Here is a 19725-nt window from a genome sequence, read left to right on the forward strand (position 1 = left end):
GTAATCCACTACAATTAGGCTACTTGGAAACTTTATTTACCAGTTATTTTTTACTTTTGGTAATACATTTGTGACCGGGTCTGGAAAATAGGCCCTCATCTCGACCAGTAATTTTTCAGTTTTTTACAGATTATTAAAGTACAGAATGTAAGCTTTCATATGATGTATCATTCAATGAAATTGGAAAATATTTGAAGGAGATATGACCATTTTAAAATGATTGTGCCGTTTTACCCAAAGCTGAGAAAATCCCCTTTGAATGTTCACAACATTTCAACACCTAGAGCTGGCTAGCCTACTTTGACTTATAAATGTATACATTTAATTTGCCCAAATCAATAATCTGTTGGAATGAAAACCTTCTTCAACCTTCAAGCTGTGTTAATATGAAAAAAACGAAAATCACAAAAAAAAAAAATCAAGTTTATTTTAGATTTTCTGCCTTTTCATTATAGGCGAGATGAGGACCATTTTGCTAGACCTGGTCACATTTGTATTTCTATATTGCAGAATTGCTACTTGTACTACTTTAAAAATGTGAGTACTTTTTCCACCACTGATAATTATGTTGTTTTTTTTGGCCTTTTGCGCTTCGGCCAGTGCTCTCCACGGCACCGGAGGCGACAGCCAATCGAGTCGCTAGAAGCACGAGAAGGGCGTTCTGTGTGTCTTCATTGTGGGCGAATCAATGCAAATGCAGAGCTCATTATTTGTGCCGAGTAAACCTGAAGACCCCCCACCATCGCCACACACACCTGGCTCATTTGATAAGCAAATCAGCGGCGATGAGCCGAAACCGGCGTGTTGACCAAACGTCGCAGAGAGACACGAGCGCAGCGAGGAGAGGCAGGATGCCGGTTTCTATACGCTTCCTGAGCGAAGCCTCCATGTCCAATACTCCCGGATGACATTTGACTCAGAGTCTGGCTCAAGAGGTGGAAAGTAACTAAGTACTATACTTCTCTGCTGTATATTAAATTGCTGGACAATATGTATTTCAATACATATTTCAATATCATTGCACTTTTTTACTCCGCTACCAATGATTTGAAATTTTACTTTGCAGATTTGGGTCGTTACGAAACATTTTTGAAAGACTTTCTGCATAATGAGTACTTTTTACTTTGGGTTAATATACGTATTGTGTTTTGATGCCACCACTCACTGACTTCCCGTGCAACAGGGTGTTAATTTGACTCAGGTGTGGTTTCAGAAACCATCATGACAACGAGGCTGTGTTAAATGACGCATGACGACGTCGTTGCTTTTTTCCCCCCCCAGTGCATTTATAATGTGATTGCAGATTATTTAGGAGCGGTAGTGGAAAGTAACTACGGTAAGTAGGCTACATTAAAATGTTGAGGTATTTGTACTTTACTGGAGTATTTCCAATACTTTTTACTTCTACTCCACTACATCTCAAATACAAATATTGTACTTTTACTCTTTAGTTACTAGTTACCACTTCAGCCCTATATACTTTATGTTGTCCAGTTGAAAATAGCCGATCTACATTGTGATGCGACAAATTGTGATCTTGTAGATCTGCTATTTTCAAATGATTTGTGTACATTGAAAATGTGTGAAATATGGGACATTCTGCATAACGAGTACTTTTACTTTTGGTACTTCAAGTACATTTTGACACCAATACCTTTGTACTTTTGTAAGTTAGTTAATTTTGAATTTATACTTAACAGAGTATATATATATTGCAGTATTGATACTTTTACTTAAGTAAACAAACGTGAGTACTTTTTCCACCTCTGCTTTGCGAGGGCTGCAGGCGCCACACCGTCCCTATGGTAACTGTTGTGACTCAGAGGAGTGTGCAAATGCAACCAAATTGCCATGTGAAACGTGTTTGGAGCTGGTACACAGCAGACATGGTCCTATAGCCCAGTAGGGGTTCTCAACGTTTTTGGCCGGGGACCCCCGAAAATGCCTTGGCAACGTCTCGGGACCCCCGCCCCCTCCCGACCCCCAATATAAATTGACTGCTACAATAACCTTAATAATAGAGACAATACACCATAAATAAATACTGAAACCAGATGTACACTATGTGTACTATATGTAAACTCTTCATTTCCATTTTCCAGCCATTCAGTTGCATTAAAAAAAAAAAGGAAAAAAAAATGTTTTGGTTTTTTTTGGAAATTTATTTGGGGACCCCCCAAAATAATTTGGCGACCCCCCGAGGGGTCGCGACCCACAGGTTGAGAACCCCTGCTATAGCCCAGCGGAACCCCCCCACACACACACACACACAAAAAGGTGTGTCGGTGGTGGTCAACAGGATTGGGATGAAAGTCAGAGTCTGGTCAGAGGGGTGGTCTCGTCAAGGGAGGTGGTCTGAGGGGGGGGGGGGGGGGGGGGGAAGAACAAGGAGTTGGGGGTTTTATGCCTTTTTGGATTGTCCACAGTCAGTGTTAATTTAACTGGCCCGAGAGAGGGTGCAAATATGGAATTTGGATCCATTCAATCACACTCGTGATTCTTGCAGCCTGTTTGGTTTGGTTAACGGTGGACGAACGGGAACCATTTTAGTGACGGACCACCACAGCCTAGCCCAGCGTCGTCTAGCAGCAGAGACGACGACGTACCCCCCCCCCAAAAACAAATAGTTTGGGGCCCGACCACAATGATCTAAATCAGCGGTTCCCAAACTGATCTAAATGATCAAAGTTCCATAATTTGAACCTTCTCGGAAGTTAGCCTTAACACTGGTGTTTTTTTAAAGCAGGTGGACTGGGGGGGGTCCCAGTGTGTGTGTGTGTGTGTGTGTGTCCGTGTACTCACCTTGAGGTCACGGTGGACCACGCCCATCTGGTGGCAATGGAGCACGGCCTCGAGGATCTGCTGAATGCAATGACTGCATGCAAACAGCAGGGGGCGGTGGTTAGTGAGTGACGAGCTACCACACACTGTCTGCCTGCTGTGTTGAGACTAGGAGAGCTTGACAGGGCAGACACACTTTTGTGTTTTTGTTTCGCAACCCACAGCCCCCCCCCCCCCACACCCCACCCACCCACCCACCCCCACACACACACACACACACAATCATTTGTGACTCTTTTTTATACAGAGACAGTCATGGCGGCAAGATTAACTGTTCAGGAGAGGAGAACAACTGATTTTCTTTTTTTTTAATCCAAAATTAGTTAATAGCACAGGCAGACTCTTCACATACTAGAGCATGTCTGAAATAAATGTCAGAGCTGAAATCGTATATGAAATAAATGCTTAAACATGTAGCTAGGTTTAATGTTAGAGTCCACAGAAGTGAACCTTTCAGGCCTGTTTTTCTCAACTCGCTGTTTTCTGCAAGACATAGCCATATCTCCAAAACTGGTGGGTTAAACTGAACAACCAATATGTCCATTTGAAGCTATGATTCCCTGCTTTCATGAGACATGATAAAACGAGAATAAAAAATAAAATCCAATGACTTAGCCTCGGTTAGAAACTGTCACATTTATTTATGTCCACATAAGAGATACAATACAAGGACACAAATATTTCTGTACAGAATGCAATCAGCAAATCTTGGACAGTACCAGCGTCTTCGCCAAATTTGGCGGCTACCGAGATTGCATAGAATTGTGCAAGCCGTTTTACTGCTTGTTGGAAGCCTCTTACAACAGAGCGGCTGGTATGTAATTACTTTAGTCATAACGCTTTCTTCTAAGCTAGAATCAAGGTACAGGCCACTTCCATCCTATTCCATTAACGATGACACACACACACACACACACACACACACACAGTCACACACACAGTCACACACAGTCACACGCACTTACTTTAATTTAATTTGCAGGGCTGGAAATAATTCAGCCGATGATGGTAATGAACAACAACGGGTGAGTTGCTGTGCCGTCACCGTCCAAAATAAACAATCACACACACACACACACACACACACACACACACACACACACACACACACACACACACACACACACACACACACACACACACACACACACACACACACACACACACACACACACACACACACACACACACACACACACACACACACACACACACACACACACACACACACACACACACACACACACACACACCCCCACCTGACTATAGCCTCCGTCTTATCTCTCCGAGTCTCAAAACAGAAGTGGTGTTAGCGGCTGGCCGCTGAGCGTGACCCTGTGACCCCAGGGGGGCGTGTGGAGAGACACTATAGAGGACGTGGAGGTGCAGCGAGTAAATATCCCCCTTTTTGTGACTTCCATTCATTTATTTTATTTATTTCAGTAGTTAAAATAGCAGATTGCGTTGTGAGCCTGTAGATCTGCTATTGTAACTATAATTTGGGTTCCCGGAAAAAAACATTTCTCTCTTGGTTCTTGAGCTGAGAAGTTTGGGAACCGCTTCACTAGACTCCCCTCACCCTCCTTGTCCTATAGCCTCCTCCTACTCCTCCACTCTTTCTCCTCTTTCTCCCCCTGGGGTCCGGAGCTCTGCGGCGGCCATCTTTCAGCGCGTGAGTTTGGGGAGAAGATGCTACATGCTGCTGGGCGGGCGGGCGGGCGGGTGTCCTGCCTGGCGTGCAGAGGGAAGAGAGGCTTCCCCCGTCCTGGCTACCACGCCACAACCATCTCCCTCTACCCAACCGGCCAACCGGACACGTCGCCCGAGTCACGTGCCAACTTTGAAGGTAGTGCAAGTGATATTTTTTGGGGTGGGTTAAAACATTATTTTTTGTAAATCTCTTATCTCTATAATGGGATACAGTAGTAATCATTGGTATAGAGCTTGTTCAGTAACAGGGGTCTCCCCGTCGCTCAAACTCTTAAACAGAAAATATCTCTTTTTTGTAGGTGGTTTGCCAATTTCATCCAATCAGGGGAGAGTCAGAGCATACCCATTTATCAGCTTCAATGTTATAGCTTTCCCAGTTTCAAATTTGTCTGCTCATCTCTTTGTGGTATCATTTCCACTTTCACTTGTTTATCTTTTATCCTTTATCACTTTTATACTGTACGAGTTCTCTCTCCTGAGTGTGTCAAATTGGTATCCCAACCTAAAACATTATATTCTTTTTTACTAAGCTCTGGATAGACAGGGCGACGCATGTTACTGAACACACACCGCGACAGCAATGATTACTATCAGGCAAATCCATGGAGTGGTGCCCCGTGCAGGCCAGGTGTAGGCAATCAATGCCGAGTGTGTCAAGCTGCGCTTAATGGTACGCCTCAGCTATGGCTGCGCCACAGGGCACCCCTACGTGGATTTGTCAATATAGAGCTTACTCATTTTAACCCAGGAAAAATCACATTTTAACAATGGGCGAAGGTACGCTTCAGGAGGGCGGGCTGCGGGTTAGGACCGGTTGGGAGAGTGGCGGTTGTGTGTGTGGGTGTTGTTGATCAGTGATTGGTTAATTGGTTGATTGATCAGGCGGTGGAGGGAGCAGGACAGCGTGCTGCAGGCCTGTGCTTTACTCGGGCATTGGGTTTTTTGTTTGATCTTGGCATCGTTCTTTACTAACCTTCAGGTCCCTGTGAACTATGCCATTTACGTGACAATGATTTACACTTTCTAGAATCTGTTGTATGCAGTGACTGTGGAGGAGCAGAAAGAAAAAAACACACCAAGGAGAGGAAGAGGAACAGATGAACATAAACAGATATATTTATATTTACATACATATACATACAAACACTAGGGATGCAACGGTTCAGTTAGCTCATGGTTTGATATGAAAAAAATAATACATACAAATAAAAGTTAGGCTATAACTGTGTCGCTCGCCAACAATATGACGATCTAGAAGCTCGCAACATGTCGCAAAGCTTGTATATCGGCTATTTTTGGCGACCAATTGGATATACTTGAAGAGAGGGGATTTCTACGGTGACAACACAGAGGACATGACGCAGTGCCAATTCGGCAGCAGCAAAGTGCATAATGCACCATCAATGGTGAGCGGTCATATTAACCCATTTTGGGCGGGAACCCCTTTTGGTGTTAGCATTATGTTATGCTTTAACTATTGAAAAATAGCAGATCTACAAGCTCGTAGCGCGCCACAGAGTGGCGTGCTACGAGCTTGTAGGTCTGCTATTTTTGAAAAATTGAAGAACGACTGACATAGAAACATAGGTTTTCAAAATGGGTTAAACCGAGAACCGTTGCATCCGTAATATACACAGCAACCAGACCAAACACAGGCAACAATAAAGAGAGAACCCTGCCCAGATGACAGAGGAAAGAGCTTCACACGCACACAACACACACACCTTCACACACACACACACACCTTCACACACACATTCACACACCTTTAATTGGGGGGGGGGGGGGTCTCCTCTAATAGCACCAACTCTAAACCCCAAAAGCAGAATCCACATTCATTTAATCTTGCCGTATTCATGTTATCGGAATCGAGTCATCGGAATGACTTGTTTTCAATGTGGGGTCCTTGATGGGGTCCCCAGATAATTGACCGATAGGTGTGTACACTCAGAGTTACACACCCGTAAGGCAGTGGTTCTCAACGTGGGGTCCGGGGACCACAAGGGGTCCTTGAGTGGGCTCCAGGGGGTCCCCAGCTAAACGCTGACAATGTACAAATGGAATTAAATGGACCCTTACGGATCCATTTGGTTCCATTTGTACAATCATATCATGATTTAAGAAAACTTTTTATTTGAAAAAAAATTCAGGATAAGAACGCAGATCTGTTTTGGATGTCTGAGTGTTTTATGTTAAATTGGTTGTTCAGTAATGAAGTTTTTGTTTTTGGAAAATGCATAGACAAGGCATGGCAGTTACGTTGGAGAACGATGTATCCATGAGTAACTGTCTATTTGTGTATATGTATCATTATATATGTACAATGTTGTGAATGTCTTGTAAGCCCGTGCGTGCTGGGCATCTTATGATGTAGGACAGGGGTTCTCAACCCGTGGGTCGCGACCCCTCGGGGGGTCGCCAAATTATTTTAGGGGGTCCCCAAATTATTTAAAAAAAAAAAAAAAAAAAAAAAAAAAAAAGATTTATTTTTATTTTTATTTTCACGATTTTTCAAAAATAGCAGACCTACAAGCTCGTAGCGCGCCACTCGGTGGCGCGCTATGAGCTTGTAGATCTGCTATTTTTCAATAGCTAAATTATAACAATGCTTAAAACACCAAAAGGGGTTCCCGCCCAAAATGGTTTAAGGTTATTGTAGCAGTCAATTTATATTGGGGGTCGGGAGGGGGCGGGGCAGGGGTCCCGAGACATTGCCAAAGCATTTCCGGGGGTCCCCGGCCAAAAACGTTGAGAACCCCTGATGTAGGACACTTTAATAAAAACTCTATCTATCTATGTACACTATCAGAGTTATGAGGGCACGTGGAATTAATGCATGGTAAACTGGGGGGTCCATGAAATGAAAAGGTTTGAAAATCACTGCCATAAGGGGTCCGTAACTCAGTGTGTACAAATGGAACCAACTGGACCAGTATAAGGGTCCATTTGGTTCCATTTTGTACACTCTCAGCTTTAAATTGTCCGTGGCATCAAACATGGTGTCGTTGAAATAAAAGATTGAAAACAAGTAATCTAAAATGATCTACAGCAGGGGTCCTCAATAGGCGGACCGCGGTCCACGGCCGGACCGCGGACCACCTCTCTGTGGACCCTGGGGAAAAAAAATAAAAGTTTTTTTTTTGTTTTTTTAACTTGACAAAATAAAAGTGTTCTTTGTGCCTCAACACAATACCTCTCATTTGCTGTGAATTTTTGGAGGGGAATATTTGTGAAACATTTTATTTCCATACTCTGCACCACAGTATTGGTTGGTTGGGAGGGGATCCGATTTGTATAAGCTTGCCTTGGTGACTGTACTAAAGAATATAGAGCCCAGCTCTCCGCTGGCCGCTGAGTGGCCCGCGCTGCGTGGCATGGGACCGGACCTTAGTCTTTTTCAAAAATGATTAGTGGACCTTCAGCATTTCTAGTTGAGGACCCCTGATCTACAGTATACCAGACAGTCTAGTTGAGACTGTGGTGACACAACTCTCTGGATGTATGAAAGTCAAGACTCGGTCATCAGTGGACCAACATCTTAAAACGCATTTTGGGCGGGAACCCCTTTTGGTGTTAGCATTATGTTATGCTTTAGCTATTGAAAAAATAGCAGATCTACAAGCTCATAGCGCGCCACCGAGTGGCGCGCTATGAGCTTGTAGGTCTGCTATTTTTGAAAAATCGAAGAACCACTGACATAGAAACATAGCTTTTTCAGAAAACTGTCAGGACGTAGAAGACATTTTTTTAATCTGATCTCAGGTCAGAATGGGTAGTCGTCATGTGCTCTTTTACGACTCTAATCATGGCAAAAACGCCCATAAAATAACCTTTAAGAGGCTCCATGGGTAATGAAATGTCAATTCGACCGACACTCTCATTAACACTCCATCTTTTTGGCAGAGGCAGACGTTTAACACGCATCAACAAGATTGCAGAGTTCTGTGGATTCTGTCCTTGGGGGGGGGGGGGTTACAAAACATAACAGAGAAACGTATAAATAGAGGGAAGGCAAAATAGCAGATGGCTGGAAAATCAAGGGATTTCAATTCAGACACACACACACACTCACACTCACACTCACACACACGCACGTGTGGGGAGAGACTATACACACCATGTACTGTAAGCACTACAGCAAGTAATAGTACTATATGTGAATGTATACAACGATGATGAATGAAAAATGTATGCACAAACTACAAACTATAGCTGACTTCCATTCTGGGGCGGGGGAAGGGGGGGGGGGAGAGAGAGAGAGAGAGAGAGAGAGAGAGAGAGAGAGAGAGAGAGAGAGAGAGAGAGAGAGAATATGCAAGCATACTACTGCATGTGTGAGAGTGAGTGAGTCATCCTATAGTGTTCCCGTCAGCTCTAATGTGCGTTAAAATGCGCTGTGAGTGACAATTTGTATACATATGTTACGACTCGAGTGTACAAATACCAATTCCTAGAAATCCCATAAATAAAAATAAATAAGAAGTAGTGAACATAGCTGATCTACAAGCTCGTGACACGTTGCACGCTTGTAGATCTGCTATTTTCACCTATGGGTGCCGGGCAAACGTCTAATCTGTCTTCATGGCTCCAAAAGTTTGGGACCCACTGCTCCAAGAGATTTTATTTTAGTTAAAGTAAGCGTTAAAAAAGGTCTATATTCTGACAGTAGTCGTCGCGACTTTAATGTCTGTTCAGTAATGGAGGGTCTCCCTGTCTCTCTAGGTCTTTAACCCATTTTGACCTGAGATCAGATTCTAAAATGTCTTCTACATCCTGACAGTTTTCTGAAAAAGCTATGTTTCTATGTCAGTCGTTGTTCGAATTTTCAAAAATAGCAGACCTACAAGCTCGTAGCGCGACACTCGGTGGCGCGCTATGAGCTTGTAGATCTGCTATTTTTCAATAGCTAAAGCATAACATAATGCTAACACCAAAAGGGGTTCCCGCCTTTAAGCACATTCTCAGGTTGGGATAGACCGATCGCATCCAAGGATAAAATTGGAAGTGATATATATATCAAATAAATTAGCAGGCAAAACTGGAACTGGTACAATGCAATTTGAAACCCCACCTGGAATTGTAGTTTCTGTTTATTAAAGAGCTGGAGAGACCCCCTATTGTTGCACGCTTGTTGTACACAACACACACACACACACACACACACACACACACACACACTAAGAGTCACCATCACCACACAGGAAGACATCGTTACATACTGACCTGGCGTCAGCTTCACTGTAGTACTCTCTAGCAACGATGTCCTCGAACAGTTCTCCACCCGTCACTCTGAAAGACAGACAGACAGACAGACAGACAGACAGACAGACAGTATAAACCGGTGGTTTTGTCTCAGGTCACCCCTGAAAATAACTTTTCCATTTTCGTCGGGATTGAGACTTGAACCCGCGACGCGCCGTCAGGATTTACCAGCCTCATAGGTGGCCGGACTGCTATAGGCCGGCCCCCAGGCCAGATCTACTACTTTGGATGCTTTTGCGTGACACTGAAGTATGATCAAGTAGGCCCGTTCATTTACGAAGAAAAGAGAAAAAAAATTAAGGTTAGAAAATGGAGATCAGGGGTTTCTGCCCGAAAGTGACTATATCAGTGTTAATTTTGTTGACTAAGACTAAGACTAAAGACTATGGTCCTCATTCACAAAGGAGAACTACGCAAGAGTGTAACGGAAGCGTAACGGAAGCGTAAACAGATGCGGGAAATTCCGTCCGATCACGCAACGTTGTTTTGCCGTGCAATTCAAAGAGCGGTGTGTACCACAGGTACGCAGGTGTATGTTGTGAGGTACGCAGGTGAATGCGAGCGGGTGCCAAATGATCGGAAAATCAGCGGATAACTTCATTTGCATTGATCCACGCCCCATTTCACACCATAAAAGGCGTCAAGCATGACTCAGCAGACAGCAGTAAAAAAAACAAAAAAGAACTATAGGCCTTACAGCTCAAACGAAATAGAGGTCCTCCTGACGGAATGCAACAAAATAATGATATTTTCCAGTATAGTGGCTTCACAAATTAAAATAAAAATGATTGCTGGAAAGAAATTAGGCTATATTAGGACATTAAAAGAAAATGATCTGACCATGTCAAGCGCCGGAGCGACGACCACCACCTGCAGTCTCTTTTTTTACATCCATATACCATTACATGTGTGCGTGATTCTTTATATTGTCTATAGCCTACCATTAAACTATATAAATCATTTTCCCAAGCTTACAAAACGGTGAACGCTGCTCCGCACCGCTGCAGCAATGTATATGTATATGTATAAAATGCAGCTTGGTCATTTATTTATTTAAGTTCGGGACCAAGGCAGCAAGCTAGCGTATACTTGGCAATTATATTATAAAGCCTTTTCTTTTCTATTGAACAATTGCTCACTCACACCTTTGCAGAGGTAAAACATATATCCGATATTTTTATCAGAGCTGCATTGATTCATGCGGGGAATAGATTAATATCATCTCACTGTCATCTGTCTGAATGCCATGTGGAGAATGGATTTGTTGAATGGATTTGTTGTAGGCCTATAGCTATTTCAAATTTCAACCATATTGGCGGGGAGCCTCCTCTTTGTCAGATCTAAGTGCAGGTTAATTTATGATGATGTCGTCATATTAGAATGATTCGCGAATTTCGCGGGACATTTGGCACCAAACTTGATTGATCTCATCAATGTAGTAGCCTACAGCCTAGCTATACGTTCCCCATATTATAATTAATTAAGGTGCACTGGCTTAAAACTATGACTGGCCGAATTGCACGCGCTGATGCAATAATGTGGACTTGCATGTCTGTGAACCATATAAATAATCTGTTCTGTCCGGGCCGGGCTCACCGCACCGTTATATTCATTTTCCAATGAATTCGTACAGTGCAGAATGCAGATAAGTGTATGTTCTTATTATAATTGTGAGTTTGTTTTTTAACATGCAGCGCGAGTCCGCGAGAGCCGATCTACAAGCTCACAACGCGTTGCACTGCGAGTAGAAAGCTGTCAAGTGCAGCGCAATCGCGCATGCTAGAAATATCCTAATAAATAAATGAAAAGGTGTCGGGTTTGCAGGGGCAGTTTCTGTATGGGACTCTAGGCTAACCTGCCTCTAGAATGCATGCATTTAGGCATCCAAGTGATACTTGGCTTTTATATAAGCTATAATTTTTTTATGTGCTGACTAATGTTTTGGACACATGCCTACATATTTTATCTGAGATTTGGGGACTTTTAATTGATTCAGAATGAAGACTAAAGCCTTCTGAATAAATCTACGCAAGCAGTACACGACCCTCTGAGCTGGCGCAGCTTTTAGCGGAGATTCCGACCATCCGACGTCACCGTCAAGTTCACGTTCAAGTTCATGAATTCCCACGTAATGTGGGAATCCACATAAATGCCTGTCCGCTCCCGCTCCGCTCACGTTACGTAACGGTATGAGCGTAAACGCCGTTGTGAATGAGGACCTATGTCGACTAAGGTTTTTCAGAAGACTAAATAGGACTAAGACTAAATGGTGTATTATTCAAAAGACTAAGACTAAATAAAAATAGTAAAAAAATTAACACTGGACTATATGAATATAGGTTGAAAGTGGGTTGAAAGTAGTCCCATAAGGCTGTGAATTTTGTTGTGTGCATGTGTAAAAAAAAAAAAGAAAAGGAAAAAAAAAGAAAAAAGAAACGGGACAGAAAGCATGAGGACACGGTGTGGTTTCTAATCAATGAGTCTCATTCATTGCTACACATTTACACTCCGTGAAGAGTGAAGCCACTTCCACCCAGTTGTGTGCAAAACACATTTATTCAGCGCATGCCTGTGTGATGAAATCACCACGGCTCGCTGTGATACATTTCACCAAGATAGCATCGCTGCTCTCTCTCTCTCTCTCTCTCTCTCTAAACACTAGGACTGATTCACAGGGATGGGGGTTTTCCAGGTTTTTTCCGCACAAGTACTATTTCAAGGGGGGATTCGGAGCAGGCACATAATGAGAAGATAATCACTCGCAGAGCAGCTAAATGGCCCCCAGAGCAAGCCGTTATGTTTGGACTGTGGGCCATAGAGTAAGAGAAGTAGCATGCCGTTATGTTTGGACTGTGGGCCATAGAGTAAGAGAAGTAGCATGCCGTTATGTTTGGACTGTGGGCCATAGAGTAAGAGAAGAAGTAGCATGCCGTTATGTTTGGACTGTGGGCCATAGAGTAAGAGAAGAAGAGCATGCCAACTGGTTTGCTCATTTCCAGTGGGTTCTCAAACTTTCTATAATTATTATTTTTCTTCTTCTTCAAAAGGAACTCCGTAACTCTTAAGAGCGTGTGGATGTGGAACGATTTCTACACACAATGTACAGTATAGTATTACCGAGGAGTTTGGTCGTAAAATGCAAGCTACCGTTACTGCCAGGGTTCAGTTTATAAAACAAATAAACATTCTCTTAACCACTTAAGCCCTAACTGCATATACATATATCGCCTCTATCGGGTGGAAACCTCATATGTCCAAAACCGATTCAAATTCAAAAGTATAGCAGATCTACGGGGGGCACGGTGGCACAGTTGGTAGTGCTGTCGCCTCACAGCTAGAAGGTCCTGGGTTCGATTCCCGCTTGGGACGCTGTGGGCGCTGGCGGCGTGTTCTCTCCTCCGCGTCATCAGTGCCCATTCCCGAGGCGGGGTTGGCGAAAGGGCCTTTCTGTGTGGAGTTTGCATGTTCTCCCCGTGTCCCCTAGGGTAGGTACCCTCACAAAAAACATGCAGTAATCCTGGTCTCTAAACTGCCTCCCCCTGGCCAGCCGGGGCGCCTGATGGAGGGGAAAGGAACTGGTTGGAATAACGTGTTCCTTCCACGCGCTACGTCCAACCAGGGAAACTCCTAGCCTGGTTAATAAACCAGACCGAATCAGCCGTTGGCAAAAAGAAATTGCCTACCAGCGGATTACGGTCTGGCGAGGCTCAGTAGCACGCCTCTTTCCTACAACCGAGAACAGGTCGGACCAATCGGGACACGGTATGCAATATGGGCGGGCTTTGGTACAGTGACGTTCAATGCTTGAGACTTTTGACTGACAGTAGCTCTGACCAATTGCGTCAAAGAGAAAATGTTTGAACCCGCCCCCCGGGAAATGAAATCCAAGTGGAGCCAGCCCAGACTAATATACCGCGACAGTGTTGTGTGATATTAGTCTGGTTTATTAGCCAGGCTAGGAAACTCCCCCGTCAGGTGCAAAGGAGCAACTTGGACACTCGGGCATGAAGGAAGCATGAGTTCAAGTCCGTTGCTCTCCCCATGTCCCCCATATATGGGGACTAGGTTGGCGGAGGGTGTGTAGAGCCCAGGATCACATTAGATAATTGACACAGGGGTGAAAAATGGGTTACAAAATCGTGGGATAAAAAATATATATATATTAAAAAAAAAAAAGTATAGCAGATCTACAAGCTTGAAACTCGCATGCTACTTTTGATGCTTTTGTGTGACGCTGTAGTATGATCAAGTATAGGGCGTCAATTTACAAAGAGGTTTCTGCCCGACAATGAGGATATCCAAGCCTGGTTATTATGGGGGTCTGACCTTTTGACGAGTTTTCATATCGCAGCGCGGCGACCTTCCCAGCGGCCACATGCTGGCTGACTCAATCGGATGATTGAATAGAGCTCAGCAATCTTATTAGGCCATTTTCCAATGATGATGTGCGTGTGGTAGGTAGACTCTGAGGCCGACTCCACAGTACAAAGTGCCTTCTAACACACGCTACAACAAAGTGCCTTCTTTTTTTTGTTTTTATATTTTTATCCCACGATTTTGTAACCCATTTTTCACCCCTGTGTCAATTATCTAATGTGATCCTGGGCTCTACACACCCTCCGCCAACCTAGTCCCCATATATGGGGGACATGGGGAGAGCAACGGACTTGAACTCATGCTTCCTTCATGCCTGAGTGTCCAAGTTGCTCCTTTACACCTGACAGGGGGGAGTTTCCCTGGTTGGACCTAGCGCGTGGAAGGAACACGTTATTCCAACCAGTTCCTTTCCCCTCCATCAGGCGGCCTGGCTGGCCAGGGGGAGGCAGTTTAGAGACCAGGATTAACAAAGTGCATTCTAACGCACGCTACACAATGATAGTAGTAGTATAGTGGTGTCAAACAAGCGTATGAAGCCAACTATGACAATTATACAACATGTGGTGGGGGGTCCCCTGCTTCATCTCTCTCTCAGCTTGGCCTGAAAAAAACAAACTTGGAAGACCCCTGCTCTCAAGTCCCACTGTAAGTTCAAAATGTTACTTCATTTTGACCTGAGATCAGATTCTAAAAATGTCTTCTACATCCTGACAGTTTTCTGAAAAAGCTGTTTCTATGTCAGTCGATTTAAAAAAAATAGCAGACCTTCAAGCTCGTAGCGCGCCACTCGGTGGCGCACTATGAGCTTGTAGATCTGCTATTTTTCAATAGCTAAAGCATAACATGATGCTAACACCAAAAGGGGTTCCCGCCCAAAATGTGTTTGAGTACAACAGTTTTAGCATCAAGGTATAAAGTACCAAATAAAAGCACTCAGCCGGCGAGAGAGAGAGTATATCACAACTCCTTCAGAAGGTTCAGCATTCAAAATGAACTGGAAGCAATCTGCCTTCCAGCTGTCAAGGGAGAGAACGCTGCCAAATGCACATGGAGTGAGTACTTAAAGGAGCATTCAGTGATTTGGGTGATTTGGAAAAAAATCCGGTCCACCCGGTAACAAGATGTGCACATGCACACGCTCTACAGTGGGGGAAGTACAACAGACCAACAGCACGTGCACCAAGGCCCGCCCCACTCGATCATGATTGGAAGAAGGCCCCTCTCATCCTGATTGGATGAAGGCTTTGCCACCCAAAGCCCAAACCGAAACTAGGGTTTTTTGACCCCAGGGGCTCACTGGGGACAGGGAGGAACTCCTTATATGGTCAGCACACTTTATAGTAGGGAGGATTATCCAAAAAATAAGAAAAAATAAGTGATATTTGAATTAAGTGAAATCACTGAATATACCTTTAACCAATCAGTGGTGGAACAAGTAGTCACATTTTGTTTTGACTACTATACTAAATACTCTGTTGGAAGTAAAAGTGAGGCATTCAAAAAGTACTTGAATAAAAAGTACGGAAACATTGGCACACATAAAGTACCAAAATACTCATTATGCAGAATGTCCTGGTTCAAGTTTCAAATGTATAACTTTTTTTTTTAATCCTTTGAAAATAGCAGATCTACAAGCTCACAATGTGTCGCATCACGACACATTGTGAGCTTGTAGATTGGCTATTTTAAAATGGTCAAAATGTATATACTGCTGAAGTGGTTACAGGTTTTGTAATGATAATAATCAAAATCTACAAAGCAACTAATAACTATTGTTTTCAAATAATAGTGGAGTAAAAGTATACACTATTTTGATCTGAGATCTAGTGGAGTAGAAGTAAAAGTATTGGAAATTGGAAATACTCAAACGAAGCCAATGTCAATATGGCCAAAGTACCTCACAATTGACTTTAGTACAAATAAAGCCAATGTCAATATGGCCAAAGTACCTCACAATTGACTTTAGTACAAATAAAGCCAATGTCAATATATGGCCAAAGTACTTCAAAATTGACTTAACCCATTTAGGTCTGACCTCAAAATGTAAAAAAAAATGATTTTTCAATGGCTAAATTATAACAATGTTTAAAACACCAAAAGGGGTTCCCGCCCAAAATGGGTTAAGTCAATTTTGAGGTACTTTGGCCATATATTGACATTATTTGTACTAGAGTACTTAAGTAAATCTACTTGCCTTCCACCACTGCTTAACATAAACAGGGACGTAGCTGACCATTTGGTTGCCCTACTCGTAGGATATTTGTGCTGCCCCCGTCCCGACGAGAGCGCTGCTATTCCTCATGCAGATCGGCTATCTTCGCTGTTTGCGAAGATGCACACACGGCCGCTTGTTATTACGCAGCGGAGCCGTGGAGAACATTGTTATTACGCAGCGGAGCCGTGGAGAACATTGTTATTTTGAGGTTCGGCTTCACACTTGTTGGCCCCATAGACATAATATACATAGACGCCTCATTTGCCGCTGCAGTTCATTGGAGCGACGTGTATCCCAATGAAGGCGGAAGTGCAGTGCTGAAGGCTTTTTTTTTTTTTTTAACAAATCTTTATAACAGTCATGACAATATACATTACAAAACAAGACAAACAAACAAACACAAACAACAAAGTTATTAACAATACAACATCAGAGCCAGGGGGGATTAGATTACTAACAAAACATTAAAGAGTGAACACAAAGCAACAGTTCTCCGCAGCTTTCTTATTTAGAAGTGCTGAAGGCATTTGCTGAAGGCTCCCCAAGTGACGTCACTCACGTGACTCCTCCATGTCTCTCGCTGTCACTCAAGTGACTACTGGCCAATCACAGCGCGTCTTTTCCGGGACTTATGTTACGCACGCGGACTTCCGCTTTGCTTCCGCTATTCTTCGCAAGGAATGTCGGGAAAATAGTGCCTTCAATTTTGACACACGCCTCAGAGCCGGAAGGGGCGTCTATGTATATATGTCTATGGTTGGCCCCCTTGGCATGTTGCCCTACGAGCAATGCGTATTGCACGTGTATAGGTAGCGACGGCACTGAACATAAGGATATTATGTTAACCCATTTAGACCAGAGTTAAAAACATTCACTTTGAAAGAATATATATTCAAAGATTTGCGCCACATTTTTACAATTTTTCTAAAATAGCAGACCTACAAGCCACCGAGTGGCACGCTATGAGCTTGTAGATCTGCCATTTTTCAATAGCTAAATTATAACATAATGTTTAAAACACCAAAAGGGGTTCCCGCCCAAAATGGGTTAAGGAGATATTGACTGCTACAATAACACCAGTATTGTGAACAGTGTCAAATGGTTACCGAGCAATAGAAACAAAACATTCTTTATTGACCTCAATGACCTCACACTGAGAGCTACTTCATAGCTACTGCTGTATATTGGCCTCTGTTTAGTAGTAGATGCAGTAATGGCACTGCTGTAGAAACTATTATTCATACACGGTTGCGCACCTTGCCGGACGCCATACTAATAAACGCCAATCACTTCTTGAGCTTCTGAATAACAGGCCTTGCAGAGCCATGTGGCCCATAGGACAGGAGCCTATCTTCCGCTTCTGTTCAGTGAGGCAGTGTTGATTTTGACAGCACATTTTGATTTAGTTTTGGTCAAAGTTGGGCCTTGATTGGTGTTGTAATGGCTGATATTACAAATATCGACGAACATTTTTCGACATTTTTAGTGGACGAAATCACTGCTGTGAGGCAGATTGCACTGGACACGATGCTAGTATGTTGCAGGGACTTACCCCCCCAAACCAATCCTTGATGCCGAGTGCCAATTAGGGAGGCATCGGGTCCCATTTTTAGAGTCTTTGGTATGACCCGGCCGGGGAATCGAACCCTGACTTCCCAATCACAGGGCGGACACTCTTAACCGCAAGGCCACTGAGCTGGTCGTGAACTTGTAGATCGGCTATTTTCGGGACCAAGTACAGACCCTTGGAAGTACAAAGTATAGGGTTTTGAGCGTTTAAGAATGAGTGAAACAAGACATTGTAGTGAGACACACAGAAGAGTGTGAGAATGTAGGGGCTTCTGCTTTGTGTCACAGTTCCTTTCCCTGCTGGATGGGATCCCACAATGATCTCATATTTACCATGTTCTATATTTAACCCAGCTGGATGGGAACTTGGGCGTGGGCCCGCCGTGCAGTGAGCTCACATCTACCATGAAGCTTAGGCACTTGAGCGGGATGACGGCCTAGTGTGGAGTAGATGCAGTGCAAACAGTATACGCTGGCGTAGATCACTGGTTCCCAAACTGGGGGTTCCCAAATTATTAACCCATTCAGGCCTGACCTCGAAATTAAAAAAAAAAAATCTTCTAAATCCTCCAGTTTTCTGAAATAAATATTTTCACGATTTTTTCAAAAATAGCAGACCTACAAGCTCGTAGCGCGCCTCTCGGTGGCGCGCTATGAGCTTGTAGATCTGCTATTTTTCAATAGCAAAATTATAACATAATGTTTAAAACACCAAAAAGGGGTTCCCGCCCAAAATGGGTTTTTATAAGTACCAAAAGTAAAAGTACTCATTATACAGAAGATCCCATTTAAAGTTTTCAAATCTATAAAAAGTCTTTTGAAAATAGCCGAAGCTCACAATGTGTCGCATCACGATGCATTGTGAGCTGTAGATCAAGTATTTTCAAATTTGCCGAAATGGATATGGCTTATGTGGTTAATGTATGTTTTCTAAAAAGAAATCTAAATCTACCAAAGTAACTATAACTTAAGTTTTCATATCATTGAATATGAATTGAGTAAAAGTGCAATATTGTCCTCTGAGATGAGAAATAGCAGAGTAGAAGTACTGAAGATTGGAAATACTATAGTGTGCTCAAGTACAGTACTTAAGTAAATGTACTTAGTTACTTTCCACCACTGGTGAATACACAGTTAAATCAGAAAGAAAGAAAGAAAGAAAGAAAAGGAAAGAAAGAAAGAAAGAAAAAGGAAAGAAAGAAAAGAAAGAAAGAAAGAAAAGAAGGAAAGAAGGAAAGAAAGAAAGAAAGAAAGAAAAAAAAGGAAAGAAAGAAAAGAAAGAAAGAAAGAAAGAAAAGAAGGAAAGAAGGAAAGAAAAGAAAAGAAAGAAAGAAAGAAAAGAAGGAAAGAAAAGAAAGAAAGAAAGAAAGAAAGAAAGAAAGAAAAGAAGGAAAGAAAAAGAAAGAAAGAAAGAAAGAAAGAATGAAAGAAAGAAAGAAAGAAAGAAAAGAAGGAAATAAAAGAAGGAAAGAAAGAAAGAAAGAAAGAAAGAAAGAAAGAAAGATCATTATGAAATGAAATGAAAAAGAGAATGACAATAGTAGCCTAATATTTCAGGTCTGCATACCAATGTTATCCAATCAGAAGAGAGAACGGCGGTGGTGATGAACACCATTCATCACCACCTTCATTATCATCAGGTGTTCCAGTTCCAATCCACCGGTACGCGCTCCTTTTCTGCTCATTGTTTTGTGCTCCATGACTGGAGCACTGGCTGCATGGAGGGTGTCCGTGTGTCCGCGTGTGTGTAG

The 19725-nt window shown here is 43.0% G+C and overlaps 1 protein-coding gene across 2 annotated transcripts in view; it reads right to left on the reverse strand.

Annotated features, from left to right (window-relative positions):
- Positions 1-19725, reverse strand: part of LOC306914495 (calcium/calmodulin-dependent protein kinase type II delta chain) — a 75233-nt gene that overhangs the window by 47261 nt on the left and 8247 nt on the right. Inside the window, exons 3-4 of one of the 2 annotated variants that reach the window (XM_079491544.1) lie at positions 9775-9840; positions 2803-2875 (exon numbers count right to left, since the gene is read on the reverse strand). In XM_079491544.1, coding sequence (XP_079347670.1) covers positions 2803-2829 — 27 coding nt within the window. In that variant the 5' untranslated portion in view covers positions 2830-2875; positions 9775-9840. Of the gene's footprint in view, positions 1-2802; positions 2876-9774; positions 9841-19725 lie in introns of those variants that run through there. The other variant, XM_079491543.1, reaches the window with a different exon arrangement.

The sequence above is a fragment of the Electrona antarctica genome, assembly GCF_951216825.1.
Source record: "Electrona antarctica genome assembly, chromosome: 21".
In the NCBI taxonomy this organism is placed as follows: Eukaryota; Metazoa; Chordata; class Actinopteri; order Myctophiformes; family Myctophidae; genus Electrona; species Electrona antarctica.